Consider the following 20022-nt stretch of genomic DNA (forward strand, 5'->3'; position numbering starts at 1 on the left):
TCCACCAGACCCAGGTCCCCAGAGCCTACAAAGAGCGATAACCCCTTCCAAGAGTCTCAGCAACACACAAGGAGGACCAACCAGAAGAAATAGACACAATTCCAGGAAGATGGAGCTACTGGAGGATACAGACAACTTGAATTTTAATTAAAATAATTATAGTGCTCAAGGGGATTCTACTGCAACATACACAGGAGGGAAAAAAAGATTTCCTGTAATCAGAAAACATGATTTCCCAACTAAACAACTCTTCAAAGAGAAGAGGAAGGTGGGCACATAGGATTTTTGAGGTACTCAACTCAATCAGAAGATCAAGACCAGGAATAACAGAGTGGAAGATGCAGGGTGGAAGGCATCAGGCCATGAGACTGTGAGGGTGCACCCTGAGACCTGGGAGGAAAAGGGACGGATGAAGAGGGGCAAGGAAGGCACCAAGCTCTACATACATGCCATAAGAAAACATGCACACCAGCTACGCAGAGGCTGAGGTGTGAGAACTGCTGGAGCTTAGGAGCGCAAGACCAGCCTGGACAACACAAGGAGACTCCATCTCTACAAATAATTTAAAAAACTGGCCAGGTGTGGGGTGCACACCTGTGGTCCCAGCTACTTGGGAGGCTGAGGTGGGAGAGGAGGACTACTTGGGCACAGGAAGTTGAGGCTGCAGTGAGCTGCGACTGTGCCACTGTACTCTAACCTGGCTGAGACAAAGTGAGATCTTGTCTCAAAAAATATACATATTTTTTTAACTCACAAATAAAGAAAAAATTATGTGGGCATGGTGGTGTGCGGCTTAGTCCCAGCTACTTGGGAGGCTGAGACAAAAGGATCACTTGGGCCCAGGATTTCAAGGCTGCAGTGAGCTAAGATCGCACTACTTGGGAGGCTGAGACAAAAGGATCGCTTGGGCCCAGGATTTCAAGGCTGCAGCGAGCTAAGATCGCACCACTGCACTCCAGCCTGGAATAGCAAGACCTCGTCACTAAAACAATTAAAAAGATATCAGTAGAGGCTCTAGCATCACTAGTAAAGGCTCCGAATCTAAGAATGAAGGAAATGAAGACAACCTTTCAGGCAGAATGAACTCATAGCTGAAAAGGAAACAGATAGAGACTGGCTGTGGGCACTGTCAGGGAAGCAGTAATAGACAGTGAGGCAACCTTTGGGTACCATGAGAACTTAAGAATGGCTTCCCAAGACAAGATATCACACAGCTATCAAGATTTTTTTAAAAAAAGATATTTGAAGAAAAAAATTCAGAGTGCAGGTGACCCTTGAACAACAGGAGTTTGACCTGTGTGGGTCCACTTATTCCCGGATTTCCTTCCTCCTCTGCCACCCGTGAGACAGCAAGACCAGCCCCTCCTCATCCTTCTCTCCCAGGCCTACTCAACATGAAGGCATGGATGATCCACTTCCACTAAAGTAACAGTAAATATATTTTCTCTTTCTTATGACTTTTCTTAATAACATTTTTTTCTCTAGCTTACTTCATTGTAAGAATACAGTATATAATACAAATAATACACAAAATATTTGTTAATTGACCATTTATATTATTAGTAAAGCTTCCAGTCAACAGTAGGCTGTTATTAAGTTTTTGGGGAGTCAAGAGTTACACACAGATTTTTGACTCTGTGGGAGGTCAGTTCCCTTGTGCTGTTCAAGCGCCAGCTGTATATACCAACAGCCCCCATGGCTGGGGACGATGCTAAAAAAAGATTTCTAAAAATAAATGGACCAGAACCAAGACCCTACGGTGAGAAAAGAGGAGAAAGGACTGATGACCAATGAGTCTTGGGTCTTCCCAGGGTGAATAGTTGATGCCTATTTCAACGTTGTTTCTGACACTCTTGATGTGATGGGTGATCAGCGTCATTTAATCACGTAGATTCCCATCATGCCCAAGCAGTATAACACATCTCAGTGATATGCACAAGACATGCAATCCAGTTTTTAAATTAATGCCAGAGTATTTACTTTTACAGATAATTCTAAGACGCAATCAGACTAAAAATATACTAAGGTGCTTTACAGGGTTGAAATGCTGTTAAAGCAGAAATGCTTAGTTATTATTACAAGAGTAAAATGTTGCAATAATTAAAGATTGTAAAAGCTGCTAATTTTATAGGCAAAAAATATTAAGGAATTAAGAGCTTTCAAGTATATAAATTGAGAAACAGAATGACAGTTAACAGAAATATTATGAGTATGTTGTCTGGATAACTTTAGAAAGAGTATTTATCCTTTTAGAAATGACAGTTAAAAAATTTAAGTAACAATACAAGACAGAATAATAGAGTTTAGATTATGCCTTAATTATAATCTTTGGAGAATTATTTCATGTATTAGCTTTCATAATACTAAATAGCCCTTAAGAACTTAGTGTAATTTTATAGTCATTTAATTTTATTCAGGCTGTACCTATTTCAAGAAACATTTCTATTTGGGAATTCTTTATCTAGTGATGATGAATTAAAAGTAAAAACTCAACTATGCCACTTTAAAAATCCAGGAATAAAAATTTCACAATTAAGTTTAACAACATCACTTTTTTTTTTTTTTTTTTTTGGAGACAGAGTTTCGTTCTTGTTGCCCAGGCTGGAGTGCAATGGCACAATCTTGGCTCACTGCAACCTCCACCTCCCATGGTCAAGAGATTCTCCTGCCTCACTCTTCCAAGTACTCGGAATTACAGGCGTGCACCACCATGCCCAGCTAAGTTTTGTATTTTTAGTAGAGACGGGGTTTCACCACGTTGGCCAGGCTGGTCTCGAACCCCCGACCTCAGGTGATCTGCCTGTCTTAATCACCCCAAGTGCTGGTATTACAGGCGTGGGCCACTGTGCCCGACCCAGAATAAATCACCTTCAATCTGGAACTAAAAAAGACTATACAGAACTTGAGGAAAAGAGTTATAGAAACATTTTTGTTTTCAATAATAGACCTTTTAAGAATGTCTTAAGACAATTCCTTTTAGTTTTAAGTCTATAAAGACTAAAGTGACACTCAAAATGGCTGTTAAAATGATCATGAACAAATTATCATTCCAGTAGTTAAAAGATGAAGAATTGCTGAGATCTGCCCAAACTATGAATCCTGATTATTAAGTTCCTCCTGGAAACCATGTTACGAAAAAAAAAACTTTTCCCTGAATCAATGTGCTCCTTCTGTGTCTTATACAGCAGACAAAGACTGTGCAAACACATCCAGACCTTTGAGTCTGACAGCCTGCTTGCTGGATTAATGAGGAAATCAGCCATGTTTCTCCCTCCCTTTCTGGAAGGCTGGCCCAGGGAATTCTGGGTAACCAAACTGATGTGTTATGAGAGTGCAAGTGTTTCTTATATAATATCTATTGTCTCCTCAGGGAAGACACCAAAACTAATGTTCATAGAAAAAAAAAATCTGAGATGCAGACAGAAGTACAAAAATGATTTTGTTACCTTGAGAGAGAGAGATATACTGTTCCACTGCCACATTCCTAGTTTTTCCTCTAGCTATTGTGAAAAGAAACAACTGCATGCAGAAATATCAAAAGTAAAAATTATACTGAGGGCAACATCTGAAATTTACCCCTAAAAATATTCAAAGAACACCTTTAAGCAGTGAACCAAAGATTCGTTCATGGGTTTGTGTCCACGAAACTGCATCATCCTGTGGATTGGTCAAATCCTCAAGTCTAGGAGATGAAAAGAAGGTAAGTCTTTACCTCAGAGAGCGACTGCTAGAGAGGAGGGTGTGGAGACTTCACTGGCAGAAGTACCCTATTTTCTGTTACAGTCCAAAATGCCTTGCCCAGTCCCCAGGCCCAACTGAATCTCTCTATATTTTCACAAATGTGTGGCAGAGTGACGACAGGTAAAATCAAGCTACTAACAGCATGAGAGGTTATTATATTTGTACTACATTGTCAAGCTTTTTAATTTTGAATCTAATACAGCGTAAATTTTTTTAAACAAAAGTTCAGACAGTACTGTTGTATCCTAGAAATTCCTTCCACAATTGGCTTCATCTTGACTTAAGCAAACATTTAGCCATTTGGACAAAATGTATACTTGATGTATCTTGTGTATATGTATGCATGTAATGTAAAAGAATAGCAGTCAATCTCTGGGACTGAATATGATACAAGTTAAACAGCAATTCCTGATATAGAAGGTCTTTTTCAGGGGAAAGTAGTCTTACCTGGGGAAACAGTATACTGTTTTCAAATGACTGTAGAGCAATACACATTTTATTGTGAAGCAGTTGAGGAGAAAGGGACAGTTATTAAAATAGCAAAAGAAAAAAAAAAGATGAACAACTTGATGAAAACATCAAAAATGGGGAAAAGAGAAGAAAACCTGAATCAATAAAATAAGATGGAAGAAATAAAATCAAACCTGTTTGTCATTACTTTAAATGTGTACAGATTGATTTACCCAACTAAAGGGCCTATAAGGTTGTGTTAAAAAAGATACATAAATCTATGTGCTGTTCAAGAGACATACCTAAAAGAACAAATAGGGTTGAAAATAATACACAAAAAAGGAGCTAGCAGGCAAATGCAAAGGAGGAGGCAGGGATGGCAAAATTAACAGGAGACAAGCTGGACTTGAGCTTAAAGGCACTGATGGATAGAGTGATATTACTAAACGCATGGTTTTGGAAGAAATATAAAAGGTAGACATATGTGTGCACCAAACAATATAGCAGCTACACTTCTCAAAATTCAAGAACATGGCAAAAAGTTATTTCTCAAGTGAGAATCTCTCCCAGAGAGAAAACAATAATGACCTAAAGAAGATAAACAGATCAACAGATACCCTGGCTTCCCTCAAATAAAAATATATGTTTTTTCTTATGCCTATGCCACATTTTTAAAGGTTAACTGCATATTTGGCAACAAAGAAAACCTTTGCAAACCTTTCAAATTAAGGATTTAAAGGATACTTTTTTGATCACAATCCAATAAAATTAGGATTAAATAATCAAATAACCAAAAAAAAATTAACTACTTAGAAATTAAGAAACATATCCTTAGATCAAAGAAGAAATCAAAAGGGGAACTAGAGGATATCTTGAAAGCAATGGAAAAGAGAGTACTTCATATCAAAATTTATAGAACATACCAGAAGTTTTACTCTGAGGAGACTTCACTGTCAAATGCCTTCAATATTAATGTGAGTATTTTACAAATAAAAAGGAACTTTGCACTAATCTTAAGCAATTAGAAAAGGACAGGTTCTACTTCAAAAGGAAGATTTTATAAAAAAAGATAAAAGTTCAAACTAATAAAAAATAAAAGAGGACATATAAGCTCAAAGCTGGTTCTTTGAAGAGACCAATAAAACAGAAAAACCCCTCACATGCCCAGTGAAGAATAAGATAAAGAAAAGGTGAGTGGTGTGGGTGAAGAGAGGAAAGGTAGGGGAAAGAGTAAAGGAAAAGGGGGAGAGGCCAGGTACACTGGCTCACCTACCTGCAATCCCATCACTTTGGGAGGCTGAAGTGGGAAGACTGTTTGAGCCCAGGAGCTCAAGACCAGCCTAGGCAACAGCAAGACCCTGTCTCTACAAAAAATTAAGGAAAAAAAAAATCAGTCAGGTATGGTGGCACAAACCTGTAGTCCCAGCTACTCAGGAGGCTGAGGTGGGAGGAATGCTTGGGGCTGTGAAGTAGAGGCTGCAGTGAGCTGTGATTGTGCCATTGCACTCCAACCTGGGCAACAGAACACAGATCCCCATCTCAAAAAAGGGCGGGGAGGGTAAGAGAGGGAGAATGTGCAAAAACAGATAAGATTATGATTGAGAGTAAGTATAAAAAAGCAAATGCAATGGAGATTTTTAAAATCATTTAAAAAATGATGAAACTGCATGGAACTTCATGTCGACAAATTTGAAAACCTTGGAAGAAACATAAGATTTCCTAAGAAAATATAAAACATCCAACTGATATAGTAAGTGGAAAAAATCAGAAAAAGGCACCGTGACCAGAGAGGCTCACAGCTGAGTTTTATCTAACCCATAATTCTACTACTAAATGGCAAAAGGCAATTAAGAAATAATAAGCCAGTTCATTAGTGAAGCCAAGCATAATTTTAATTCCCAAACTTGAGAGGTGAGAAATTATTAACAAATCTGGCTTATGATTGATTTGTTACAGAAACTCTGAACTAATATTAGCAAATAACAGAATTCAGCTGTATATCAAAGAGATCTGCATACTGAGACCAGCCTGGGTTAATCCCAGGAACATAACAGTACCTCAGTACAAGGAAATCAATATAATTCACTTCATCAATAAATTAAATATGGAAAAAACTATAGGACCAGAGCAATAATAGCAATAAATGCTAAAAAGGCATTTAATGAAAAGTTTTAAAAGATGAAGTAAAATAGAAGGTAGTTATTCATGAGAAGAGCTTGACAAAAGGTATATAAAATGAGCCCATATTTGTTAAACAATGAACTCCCCCTAAAAAAACCCTAAACACATACATGTATGCAAAAATGTGTTCACGTATGACACTGAGTTTTCTACATGGGTTATTTGGACAGAGATAAAGGAGAAGGGAGAAAAAATTCCAACAAAAAAGAGAAAAGGGTAAAAGGACTGCAGTCAAGAACCATGCATAATATTATACTAATGCTTATCAATAAAATTACAGTTGGCCCTTGAACAATGCAGGGGTTGAGGTGCTGACCCCTAGCACAGTTGAAAATCCATGTATAATTTCTAATTTTCCCAAACTCAACTACTAATAGTCTACTGCTGAATGCTATTTAAAAAACCATAAGGCAGAACAAATGTATTTACTATTCATTAAGTGGAAATGGATCATCCTAAAGTCTTCGTCCTCATCATCTTCACATTGAGTAGGCTGAGGAAGAAAAGGAGTGGTTGGTTTTGCTGTCTCGGGGTGGCAGGGGTGGAAGAAAATCTGTGTATAAGTGGACCCACACAGTGTAAACCTGTGTTGCTCAAGAGTCAACTGTATATATTTTTGCATGCATAATTTTTAAAAGATTGCATGCAATTCTAAAACTGCTAATAGAAAGTCCTCCTTTTGTTTTTAACCCCACAACCACCACCTACCTTCCCAGTCCAAGTTTCAGGGTAACATACACTAAGTCATCAACAGGTTCTCGGAAATTCTGACTTTAAGCAAAATAATGTAACAAAACCAGTATTTTTTCTCATCAACATTATAACAAAAAGACATTATTCAAGAGCCTGTTATACATTGTTTTGCTTAATGTTGCAGAAGAACCTACAGATGATGTTAAGTGAGGATTTACTGTACTTTGCAGTAAATATTACCCTTAGTTGCACTCCCTAATGGAAATACGAATCAGACTACTGGTGGCAGGTCAGAACTCAGGCACAGCCATCCACACTGCCATCCGGAGCCAGACTCCTGGCTTGCCAACCTCCCTATTCTGTCTCAAAGGGAGATATTCTGGAGCTGTTAAGCAGCAGAATTTTGAGCAAACTATCCTTCGGTTTCCCTTGGTATCATCTGCGTCTATCATGTTTTCTGTGGCTCTAAAGACACCTTCACGCTGTCTCCTCCTGCGTGTTCCCTTAGGACCTAGGACAACCTGCTCATGACAGCACCTCTCACACTGCATCACAATTATTTGTGGATCAGCTGTTTGTCTTCACCACCAGGAGTTATGCTGTTTGAGGGCTAGAAGCTCTTCTTCTTATCAATCCCCAGTTTTTAACATAGTGCCTGGTGCACAGTAGGCATTCTATAAATATATGCCAAATGCATGAAATGTATTTGAAAGAAGATATGAAGCCTACACTAAAAAACTTTCCTTTTTGGGGCTGTTCTACTTTAGCTTCCCAGGCAAATTCATGTTAAAATTTCTACCTCTGCCACTGATAAACTGATGGGGTGAAGGAACACTGGCAAACCCCAAGGTGCATGTGACTTAGGTTTGTCCTTTGGGATCACAGACATTCAATCATTCTTAGGAGCCCAACAGAGATAGCGTAAAGGGTATGTGGCTGAGTGCCTCCTGTGAAGGGCTCTATATGATCCTACCTGGTGCCTGGAGTCACCCCTCAGGGAAATGACAATCTAGAGGCAGACCTGGGACCAGTGTCTGTGTGCCTCCCAAGCTTTGTGCATATCACAATGCCTTTCTGAGGCATTTGATTCTGAGAATCAAAGACAGCTGCAGACCTTCCCTCCTTCCCAGCAAAGCATCCCACACACTACTTTCAGAAACGGGGGCTGTACTCTTTCAACTATTCCAATTTCCCCAATGTAATTTGCCTTCTTCCTAAATTTACTTAAGCTTTTCCAAAATGTTTGTATTTTTCCTCTGCTAGACTTTTAGAAGAGACTGAGTCTATACATTTGTAATACAAGGTGTGCGTTCACCCTTGCTATTATTTACCTACAATTTACCTCTTCCGATCTTAAAGAAAAGCAATTGTGGTCTCAATTTCCGATGAGGTTCCGTTTCAGGTTTTCACTGGCATTCTGAATGCACACCCCCCTAAGATGCCACAGGCTGTGCTCAACACCCCAGCTAGCCTAAGAAAATGCAGCCAAGGAGAAAACACAGAAAATTTGGCTGAAATACCAGCTCTAAAGAGCAAACCAAATAGGACATTTGTATTTACCTTCAGTGCCGGGACCAGAAGAAAGCAAGTGTCATTACATCAGATAAGGAAGGAGATGGAGACTGCTTTGCATGTGCATTCTGAAGCAAATGTCTACTCACAGAACCTCACATCTTCATGTGAGCCATCCCCACAAACTCAGCAGTGGAATTCCTGGGAACACTTATTTAAGATGGCACTGGTAGAAGATGTCACCTTCTCCAAATGTATAAAGTGCTCAAATAAGCCAGGTGCAGTGGCTCATGCATGTAATCCTAGCACTTTGGGAGGCTGAGGTGGGAGGATGGCTTGAGCCAGGAGTTCGATACCAGCCTGGAAAACATAGGGAGACCCCGTCTTTACAAAAAATAACAAAACTAAGTGAGCATGGTTGCGCATACCTATAGTCTTGCGCCACCATGCTAGCCTAGTTTTGTTATTTTTGAGACTGAAGTCTTAGACTGAGGTGGGAGTACTGCTGGAGCCCAGAGGTTCAAGGCTGCAGTGAGCTGTGATCACACCACTACACTCCAGCCTGAGTGACAGAACAAGACCATCTCAAAAAAAAAAAAAAGTGCTCAAATAAGAAAGATGCCCACTCACCACTCGCTGGGTGATTCTACTTGTTGACAGTCTTTCCTCCCAGAAAATCTTCCTGTATCCTGATCATTTATATTCTTTGTAACCCTGTTTCCCAAACTTGAGAAAATAAGTCTCTTCTTCCCCCTGTGGTTACTCCTAAGGTGACAGATTGCAGTTGCTTCTGCCAGGGAATCTTGCTGGAGGCTTGGAAACATCAAAACAGAATTTATTTATTGGCTTCCTGTCCACTGCCTGGCAGAGATGAGTGCAGTGACCGCTTCTCACTGAGGCCTGTCATCTGTCCATGGGGGTCTCTCTTCCTCCACAGACAGGCAGATGACAGACCCTGGTGAGAATTTCTGCTTACATTGCACTGTTCAGAAACCAGGCAGCAGTCCCACCTCACTGCAAGAGGTACAGGTGCAGCCATTGTCCGGGACATGAGGCAATGGGGGAAGACAGGCTTGCTGTGCAATGATCATCTTCAGTTCAGAGTCTTTCACAAGGGACTTGTTATAAATTAGTTGATCTGACCCACATAGACCAGGTTCCACACTCATTGCTCTAATATGATTCTTCCTAGTCCCCTAAGAAAGGGGCCAGTCTACTCTTGAGCACTCTGTGGCTTCATTTCCTCATTTTAAAAACAGGGATAATGACAGTATTCACTTGACAGGATGGTTATGAGGATTACATAAGTTAGAAAGTGCTTAGAACAGCATCTGGCACATAGTAAGTGATATATAAGCATTTGTTAAATGAATAAAGGGGTCCAAGCAGCTGGCTTCCCTGTAAATCCTTAATAGATTCCTGTCTTGGGTGTCTCTCGGCCATTAGGAAGTGAGCAAGTTGTAGAAGCCCAAGATTGTATGAGATTTCTCATAGCCATCAAGTTTGGTTTTCCATCCAGGACAGAAATCCTCGTAAACACATTGGTGCCTCCGGGGTAAGCAACTCACTCCTTCATGGAGCTGCCCCATCAGCTCTTCCACTATTTTGATATTGAAAATGCTCATCTTGTGAACATTTTCTACTGGCACCAAACCCCATGCCCATTTAAAAATCTACTTCTGCATCCATCTTTTATGTTCATTCAATCATTCAACAAAAACTGAGTACGTGCCACATTTTCACCATATACTGTGACCACAGTGTCCAAGGTCTCCACCCACATGATATATAAATTCCCTTATACAAGTGGCAATGACTGCTAGGAGAGACCAGAGGGAAGGTGACGATTTTAGATGGGTAAAGACAGTGACATTGGAACCAAGACCAGACCAGCAAGCAAGGGCTGCCGTTCGAAAGTCAGGAAGAACATACAGGATAAGGCCCGGCAGAGAGAAGACTGTGTGGCTGGAGACAACGTTAGGACACGTGCCGCAAGGTGACACTGGAGAGGAAGACCAGGGCGGACCTACAGACCCGGAGGCCACTCTGAGGAATCTGGATTTCCCTTCGGATTGAATGGGAAGTTACTGGAGGAGTTTAAACAGAGAAGTGAGTATATGAACTCATGTTTGCAAAACATCACTTTTCCAGCACAGCCTGAGGAAAGTGAAAATGAGGGCGGGGCAGTCAACTGGAGGCTGAGAATCCAAGTGGATGAAAGCCCCACCAGCCTGGCCAAGGGGTGATACTCTCTTGGCTCAAGTTGGCAGCAACAGCAATAATATAAGAAGTGAAAGGATTTGTAGTTCTAAACTTTTTCATGAAAGTAATTTTTTTTTTTTTTTTGAGACAGAGTCTCACTTCTTTGAACAGGCTGGAGTGCAAGCAATGGTGCAATCTTGGCTCACTGCAACCTCCACCTCCCGGTTCAAGCAATTCTCCTGCCTTAGCCCCCAAGTAGCTGGGATTACAGGTGCCTGCCACCACACCTGGCTAATTTTTGTATTTTTAGTAGAGACAGGGTTTCACCATGTTGGCCAGGCTGGTCTTGAACTCCTGACCTCAAGTGATTTACCTGCCTTGGCCTTCCAAGGTGCTGGGATTACAGGCATGAGCCACTGTGCCCGGCCCATGAAAGTAATTTCTTAAATATATACCTAAATGTGGCCAGTTTTTCATTCTTCTGTAATAATTCTTCCTGTAACGCACAAATGAAGGGGAGGAAAGCTCTTTTTATCCTGTGGGAGGATAGGAAAGCATTCCTTCTCCATAGTCAGATATTTCAGGTATTCTAGTAGTCTCCCACCCCCAAGATCATGCTGTATTTCCTCTCTCACCAATAAAGGTTTTATCCCATGCCCTTCTGCTGTCATTTTCCCTCCTCCTTCCTTAAAAGAAGGACCCCAGCACTTCTCCACGGATTCTGCCCTAAGGACTCATTTCTCACCATGCTTGGCAATTCCCCCTCCCTGTGGGATCCAGGATTTGCTAAGTAAATCTACATCCATGCCTGAACCTGGAGTTTGGATTACAGCTACAGTTACTTGCAATAGTAACAATTACAGGTGTTACATTTTAAGGTATTTTCACTAAAAGAGTCTCAAGTAACGAAGTTCAGTTTAGGGGCCAGTGGAACTGCCCATGGGCAAAACTGAACACCTTCTCTCCCCTTTGCTCAAATGGCTCTCTTGTTTGAGACGCTTCTCCTTCCCCATTATCTGACTTCTGTTCTTCAAGGTGCAGCTCGGGGGAGGGGCCACATCCTCTAGAAACCCCGCCTCTTCTCCAGCCCAGCTGGAGGAAGTGAAGGACCTCTGGAATCCCGTGGAAATCCATGTTTACCCTGATCACAGCATTCACCAGAGACGCTTATCTCTTTTTCTTCACTGTCTTTCCTACTGGACCCCAGGAGACATGTCTAACTTATCGTTTCATCCCAGCAGGGCTCAGTGTGCTGGCTGAATTAATATGAGGTACATCCCATCCATTGCTGGTGAGAGTGTAAATTGGAAAACTGCTTGGCAGCACTTCCTAAAGCAGTGGTTCTCAGTACCTGGTGCTTTTGCCCCCCAGGGGACATTTGGCAACATCTGGAGACACGTCTGGCTGCTACAACCGGGGAGGAGGGGTGCTAAAAACACTCAGTGGGGAGAGAAGCCTGGGTGCTGCTAAACATCCTGCAGTGCTCAGGACAGTCCCCCACCAACAAAGAATTAGCTGGTCCAAGTTGAAAGACCTTGTCCTAAGGGCAAATATACACTGAATCTATGGCCTAGCAATCCCACTGCTAGGTGTAGATGCTGCCCAAGGAAGTGATGTATACAAACATCAAGAAAACACATATAAGAAAGTTTGTAGCAGCTTTTGAGTTTGGAAACAAACTGAAGTCTACTGATAGGACACCAGATAGATAAACTGTAGTATATTTGTACAGTGGCATACTACACAGTAGTATAAAGACAGGACTGTTCTATGCAATATGGATGAATCTTACAGATGAAACAATGTAATGGGCAAAATTAAGCAACAATGATCAACTCAGAATCTAACGGCTACCTCTCAGGACATGGGGGTACTGATGGGGAAGGGGCAGTTAGGAATCTTCAGGGTGCTAAAAATGTTCCTTTTTTTTTTTTGAGATGGGGTCTCACTCTATCAGCTTGTACCACAGTCTGGAGCGAAGACAGCTCACTGCAGCCTCACCCTCCTCAGTCTTTAGAGTAGCGGGGACTGCAGGTATACACCACCACACCTGGCTAATGTTTTAAAACATTTTTTAGGGAGGGGGGATCTCTCTGTGTTTCCCAGGCTGGTCTTGAACTCCTGGTCTCAAACAATTCTCCCAGGTCAGCTCCCAAGTGGCTACGATTACAAGCTAGACATGAGCCACCACATCTGGCACTAGGAACATTCTTTACCTTGATCTGGGTGACAGTAACATAGGTATACCCATATAAGAATGCACTGTGCTGGGCACTCATGTCTCACGCACTCTATGTGCGCCATAACACACACAAGCCTCATTATATAAAATAATCCTCTAGAACACTTCATCATTCCACTGTTGGTGGGAATATAAATTAACGCAGCCACTGTGGACAGAAATTTGGAGATTGCTCAAAGAACAGAGAATTGAACAATTTGACCCAGCCATTCCATTACTGGGTATATACCCAAGGGAAAATAAATTGTTCTACCAAAAAGACACATGCACCCATATGCTCATTACAGTGCTATGACAACAGCAAAGACACAAAATCAACCCAGGTGCCTATCAGTGGTGCACTGGATAAAGAAATGTGGTTCATATACGCCATGGAATACTATGCAGTTATGAAAAAGAAGGAAATCACGTCCTTGGCAGTGACATGGATCCAGCTGGAGGGTATTATCCATAATGAGTGAACTAATGCAGGAACAGAAAACCAAACATTGCATTTTGTCGCTTAGAAATGAGAGTTAAACACTGGGTACACATGGACAATTCATGTATAACTATAAAAATTAATATTTTTTACTGAAAAAAAAGTTCTAGCAAAAGAAAAAAAGGTACTACATTTCCTAAATTATTGAGTCTGACTGATTAGATGGTGATCACTTAACCTGGTAATCTCAACCCCAGGAAAGTGGAGGCAGCAACGTCCTTCCCCGGTCACATGGCAGTAGCAACTTCTCAGCCACAGATCCTTGTGACGACTGAATGTGATAATAATGCATGAAAATGCAACTGACAAATGAGAACTGTGGGTTAGCAGTAGCAGCTCGTTTCACCCCCTACATGAACAGACTCCTGGGAAAAGAGCAAAACAGCTCCCCCAGGAAGCTCCCTTCTCTGAATTCTGTGCAGCCACTGCAAGATGACATACAGTCTTGCATTTGATCACTATGTAGCTTTGCCTAAGATTATCTTGCAGCTCACCAAGATTCAAAGTTTCTCCTGGAGCCACAGAATCTTGTACAGAGCTAAAGGTAGGAGCAGCTAAATTACACTTAACACCATAGAAAGTGTTCCAGGTCTCTGAGTGCACAAACCCGCTTAGAGTCAAGGGTCTCAGTTTAACTCTCATTTCAAAAGAAATATTTTTCTTTTCTTGTTTGTTAAAAAGGCTTTAAACCGGCCGGGCGCGGTGGCTCAAGCCTGTAATCCCAGCACTTTGGGAGGCCGAGGCGGGTGGATCACGAGGTCAAGAGATCAAGACCATCCTGGTCAACATGGTGAAACCCCGTCTCTACTAATACAAAAAATTAGCTGGGCATGGTGGCGCGTGCCTGTAATCCCAGCTACTCAGGAGGCTGAGGCAGGAGAATTGCCTGAACCCAGGAGGCGGAGCTTGCAGTGAGCCGAGATCGCGCCATTGCACTCCAGCCTGGGTAACGAGAGCGAAACTCCGTCTCAAAAAAAAAAAAAAAAAAGGCTTTAAACCAACAACAAACTCTAAAGATAAAACACTCAATAATGTTAATTTTCAATGCCATATGTTTCTCTCCAGCTGCTCAAGGTCATACCTTCCCACTGAATGATTAGAGGGTTGCTGATATGGTACATGGGGGGAACACACACACATACATACTCTCTCTCTCTCTCTCTCTCTCTCTCTGTCATACGAAGTCCAACCTCTAATAGAAAGAGCGAACAGTTCAGATCCCGGCCAGCCATGACAAAGGACTGACAAACCAAACAGACAGGAGACCGTGAGCATCTGTGAAATCTGTCTGTTCCTCTGCCTCCTCTGAGAAACGAATCACAAGACTGCTCAGAATAAGAAACCAAAAGGGCAGAGGCTCGGAAAGCAGCCGGGCCTGAATTGCATGCTGTTTCCAAAGAGTGAGCTCTCATGCTGTGTTGGTTTTCTGCACAGTGGGCAGGCAGGCTGACAGCTTGAGGGGGCTATTTTGGGGGGATATACGCTGCAAGTCTGGTTTAGAGAGGGCCCTAGGCTCTGCACTCCCAGTAGGCATTTCAGCTCCTGGCAGAACACGCATCCCCACAGGGGTTAAGAGCCCAATGCTCCTCAACACTCAGCCAGAACCTAGGGGAGGTGAGAGAGGAGACAGAGGAGTGGGAGAGGGCCCCCTCCACTCATTACTACTGGCTGCGCTTCCAGAGAGGCTGATCCAGGAAGCTAAATACACTGAAAAACAGAAGGAAGGGGCTGGGAAGACTAGAACAGCCTGAAGAATGGCTAGGATTTCCATCCTTAACTACGGAATCATTGCTTTTAGGGCTGGCACAGGATCTAGCACTGCTCCCTCCCTTTCCCTCCTCCTCCTCTCAGCTGGACACCAAATGTCTCCTACTGTGTGCACTTCCCTTGTGGTGGTGCTGGGGGGATGTGGCAGCTTGGAATACAACTCATAATGGTCCCCAGTGTCTACCTCCCTTACACACAGGAAATCTGGAAAGGTTTCTAGGTCATCAGAGTTATCTCTTTCTGACTAAAAGAAAAAAAAACCCTAGCACAAGCAATACATATTTGCATACATACCCAGTTACATACACACATCTACATACCTGCACCTTTCCACAAAATACACATTTCTGTACATACACATATACCTGTTTTTACAGTAGGTGCAAGGCAGGCAGCCTCTATCAGATCTAGAATTCTGTGCTTTCCTCATCTGATTCCAGTAGCAAGAGCTATTTGGATTATAAGTTCTCTGTTATAAAGCCTGATTAGAGATCAAAATGCCACCTGCTTGCTTTCCTCCCCACCCCACTCTACCCACCCAGTGAGATTTGTTAATAAATGGGGAAACGAAGATGGAAGAGAGATCCAGGCTGCATTCTTTGCAAGAGGGGAGCGCACACTTGTCGGAGCATTTTAGATACTGTGCTCCCGTAAACCCTAGCAGGCTGATCCTCTTCGCTTTCAGAGTGGCTGGGGTGCAGCTATCAGCCTCTTTATAAACACATCTATCTTCCTCCTCACTGGTAGGCGCAAGCATTTTCTCTGACCAAACCCACGCTTCTGCATCTATGTTCAGCCCCCATAAATCATATTCCATTGTTTTGGGGAAATCTGAATTCAAGTTTAACAAGCCATAAACCTCATCGCTCCACCCCCAACCACTCCAAATTTCCCTCAGGGAGTTAAAAGGCAAGCTCTCACACATGACAGAAAAACAAAACTGGGTAAAAAAATACCGACAAATAACCACTAATGTCTTCATTTAAAGGGCCTGTGATTCTTCAGTCAGGTGTGAACTCATTGGGCATCGCAGGAAGCAGAATTTGAACCTAACGCTAAATGACACACGATCTTGCTCTTCATGACCGTAAGTGCTGCGGTGGCTAGGTTAAATGGCTCTGCTGCAGAATTTCTCCCCCTTCAAGGTTATTAAGAAATATAAGATTGACTTAAAATTTATTTCAATGTGCTCACCCTTCTCACACCAGCACATTCAGGATTCTTATTCGTAACTAGGCTCGACCTAGCCCAAGTTCCCTATTTTGCCCTTAGACTCGGAGAGAGACCTGCTGTGCTCTCCCAGGTGGACCTGTATCTCAAATGTTCCGAGATCGAAATTAGATCACAGATGCTTACGGCATTAAGTCTGCCAAACCAGGTCCGTAGACTGTTACAGTTCTTAAAGAGCCAATACGGAAAACAGCTGTCTAGGGCTGGGTGGCTTTAATGACATCCTAGAAAATACAGCACAGTATAAAAGGACTATACAGAGTGAATGATTTTAGAAATTCCCCAGTTCTTAACTACAGCCCAAAATGCACATGCTTTACAACAGCTAACTGACTTGGCAAGCCCAGCTTTAGCTCCGCGCATCCACAACACAGCCTGCCAGAGGTCTGCAGACCACTCCCTTCTGAGAGAGTCCAGCTAACCCTACCGGCCTCCCAGCAGGCTGCAGCACGATGCCCATATGCAAGTCCAGGCACCAGCTGGAGGTCCCTTGGGCCTGCCTTCCCATGTGCCGTGTTCCTGACTGGTTGAACAATAATCAGAGAAGGCCACAGGAAAAGCCCACCGCGGCCACTCCCTGGCCCTCATCAACACCGGTTGCGCGCACTTCTACGGAAGAACATAGCGTGCAGAAACACGGGCCTGCTACAGAAGGCCATAGAACAAGAAATACCAGCATGAGAGGACGGCTGGAAACGGCTGGTCTGCAGCTTTCAAAGAAGGCAGAGGCTGCGGAGCTTCTGCAGAGGAAGGCGTGATATTTTATCAGCCAACTCCCACAAAAACAGGCAGCGAAGAGGAGTGGGGCAGCCGCAGCTGCCAGCACCCCAGCCACCGTCTCCAGGTACTCAGGGCTTGTCGGTGACCACAGCGGTAGGCAGGACACACCTGAAAGTACCTTCTGGCGAAAAAGCAAGCACTTTAACGCTGCCCAATCGGTCCCTTCACGCCTCCCCATTCTTAACAAGAAATCTGGAATGGCGCGGTCAGGGAAAGTTTCTAGATTAGGGAGAAAACTAAGCTGTGTCGAGACGCCGCGGGTGGCCTCTCCCTCAGCTCTCACTGGGCCAGTTGCTACCTGCCTCGCCCCTGTCACCTGCTGTAAGGCTCACTCTTGAGCCATCAGTGAAAAACGTCTCCCCTTGCCTCCATCAGCCACGCCGGACTTTCAGAAAACCCCCATCCCGCCCCGCAACTAGGAAAACCTAACTTCAATGCACCCCTAAAGTCCGACCTACAGGTGTGACGGGCTTCCCATGCAGGGGTAGGGTACTCCCAGGAAGTGAAGGAAAAGGCCCCCGGCGTCGTTGTCACTGGAAGTGCCGGCCGCGGCCTCCGCCTTGCCCTCTCCACCCACGGGTTCGGAGCCCCAGGCGCAGTCAAAACCATCCTCGCTCCTGAAGCTTCGTTTGTTTCCGGAGAGACACGAACAAGCCAGCCCACGGAGCGTCTGAACTTGCCCGCCCCAGCACCCACGCCTCCCCCGGGCCGGGTTCCAGCGCCGTCCCCGCCACCCACCCGCCGGCCGCCCCTTACCGCCGGTGTCCTCGAAGTGCGGGGGCGGGCAGTCCCGCAGCGCGGCGCTCCAGCCGGCGCTGGCCTCGTCCTCCTCCGGCTCCTGCGCGTCCGGGGCGCAGGGCGGCGGCGGGGCGGCCCCTGCGGGTCCCGGGGGCTCGCGCTCGTCGTCCGAGGAGGCGGCCGAGGAGGAGCGCGAAGCGGCCGACGTGCTGTAGAAGGGGTTCCCGCCGCTGTCGGGGCCGGACTCGCCGAACACGTCGTCCGAGATGTGCAGGCTCTCGTAGCGCGCGCGGGCCGCCTCGAGCAGCGCCGGCGCCCTCCTCCGCGCGCCCCCGCCGCCCTCGGCCATGGCCCCGGCCGCCGCCCGCGCGCCCGCCCCCCACAGCGCCTCCCAGCCGCACGCGCCGGGCCCCGGGCCCGCGCCGCGGCCCGCCGCCCCCCACCAGCGCAGCCCGCAGCACAGCGCCCGCCGCCCCGCGCCCGGCCGGCCCGCCGTCTTGGCCGCCTCGGGCCCAGCGCCCGGGGAAGCGCCCTCGGAGCTCAGGCACCGCAGGCTGCGGGCCGCGGCGGGAGGCAAGCTGCGCGCGGGGGTGGCAGGGGCGACCCAGCGCGGGCGGGACGCAGAGGCTGCGGCTGAGACCAGGCGCCGCCGCCGCCACCACAGCCGCCGCTGCGTCTCCTCGGCCCTCCCCGCGTCCCTGCGCGCCCTCCCCGCGACACACGGCACTCGGCTGCCGACCTTCCCCGGCGCGAGCCGCCAGAGGCGGGCCCCGCCTCCTCGCACCTCCCGCCCGCCGGCCAATGAGAAGCGCGGCCCGGATGGCCGCGGAGGAGCTGGGCGGGCCTGGCGCGTTAACGTCCCCACCCTCCTCGGCGGGGCGGGGCGGGGCGGGGCGCGCGGCCGGGGCTGGCGGGAAGGGGGAGGGCCACCGGCGGCCTGGCCGTTCTCCTCCTGCAGGGACGCGCAGCCCGGGACCGCCACGCGCAGTGCGTGGTGAGGAGGGCGGGGCCAGGGGACAGGAGGGGAGGTGCCCGGACGCTTTCAACGGTCCAGGTCTGCGGATGGAGCGCGGACCCACCCGCTCACTGTCCCTCCCGCAGTCAGCGCCTGGCGCCAGGGAGCTGTCCGCCCCGGTGGTTCTGAACCAGGCGCTGCTGAAATGCTCCAGGTAGGCGGCGGGCCCGAGGTCACCACTCTTGCGGCGGCTGCTGCCGAAGCTTCCCGTGGGTCACTGCCAGCTGCTCCGCATGCTCCCATAAATACAGGGGTTGTCCAGCTTCCGGGAATCTCGTTCTAATTAGGAGCCGGACTTGCGGATCCACTGCTGGGGTCGGATGCTAACTCCGTCTCGCTTCAGTATCCCTGTAATTTAAGGGTGCCAGCACTGGAGTTAAGTAGGTAGTCATTCATCATCATCTTTGATGTGTGGCATCTTTTGAACTCAAAATATCCATTACTTCCAAATATCGATTACTCTCACACCTCTATTTGAACATCTCCTTCACACACACACTTGAAACACTCATCTAGTAAAATATTGCATGATCACCCAGGCTTCAGTGCTTTCATAAACAATAGCATCGAAAGGTTGCATCCGCCCCTCTTCCTTGGGCAGGAATGTATGGTGGTCATCCTGTTGATGGCGATACACGTAACGGAGATTGCCTTGTCTTCTTGCTCTCCTCCTCCTCCCTCGAATAATGCAATAAGTCACGCTAATGGTAAATGGGCCATAAAGTCACTTTCACTCTGCAATAAAATAAATCCTTGAAGATGTGAAGGGCTTACAAATCCTAATGGGCATTAACTAAATTATAGTTACACAAAACAGAAAGGCATGTTGCGATTTCTACGAATGCATAACGGATGAAGGACCATTTTGCCGCCAAGTGGGGTCAGACCTGGTGTTGAGCAGGAACCTTCACTCATGCCCTCCCCTCCCCAGCCCCTGTGGTTCCTCCTTCCAAATCAGGAACTCTGCACAGGCATGGATTCATGATCATC

At 45.6% G+C, this 20022-nt stretch overlaps 1 protein-coding gene across 1 annotated transcript in view; it reads right to left on the reverse strand.

Moving 5' to 3' along the window:
• The window catches only part of PGBD5 (piggyBac transposable element derived 5), a 95225-nt gene extending 76859 nt beyond the window's left edge, over nt 1-18366 (reverse strand). Inside the window, exon 1 of the mRNA XM_021677263.2 lies at nt 18036-18366. Within this exon, the coding sequence (XP_021532938.2) occupies nt 18036-18366 (331 nt within the window). The remainder of the gene's footprint in view (nt 1-18035) is intronic.
• Between the last annotated feature and the right edge of the window lie 1656 nt (nt 18367-20022).

Source organism: Aotus nancymaae, unplaced genomic scaffold (genome assembly GCF_030222135.1).
Source record: "Aotus nancymaae isolate 86718 unplaced genomic scaffold, 86718_ANA_hifiasm-v0.15.2.pri h1tg000032l_0, whole genome shotgun sequence".
In the NCBI taxonomy this organism is placed as follows: domain Eukaryota; kingdom Metazoa; phylum Chordata; class Mammalia; order Primates; family Aotidae; genus Aotus; species Aotus nancymaae.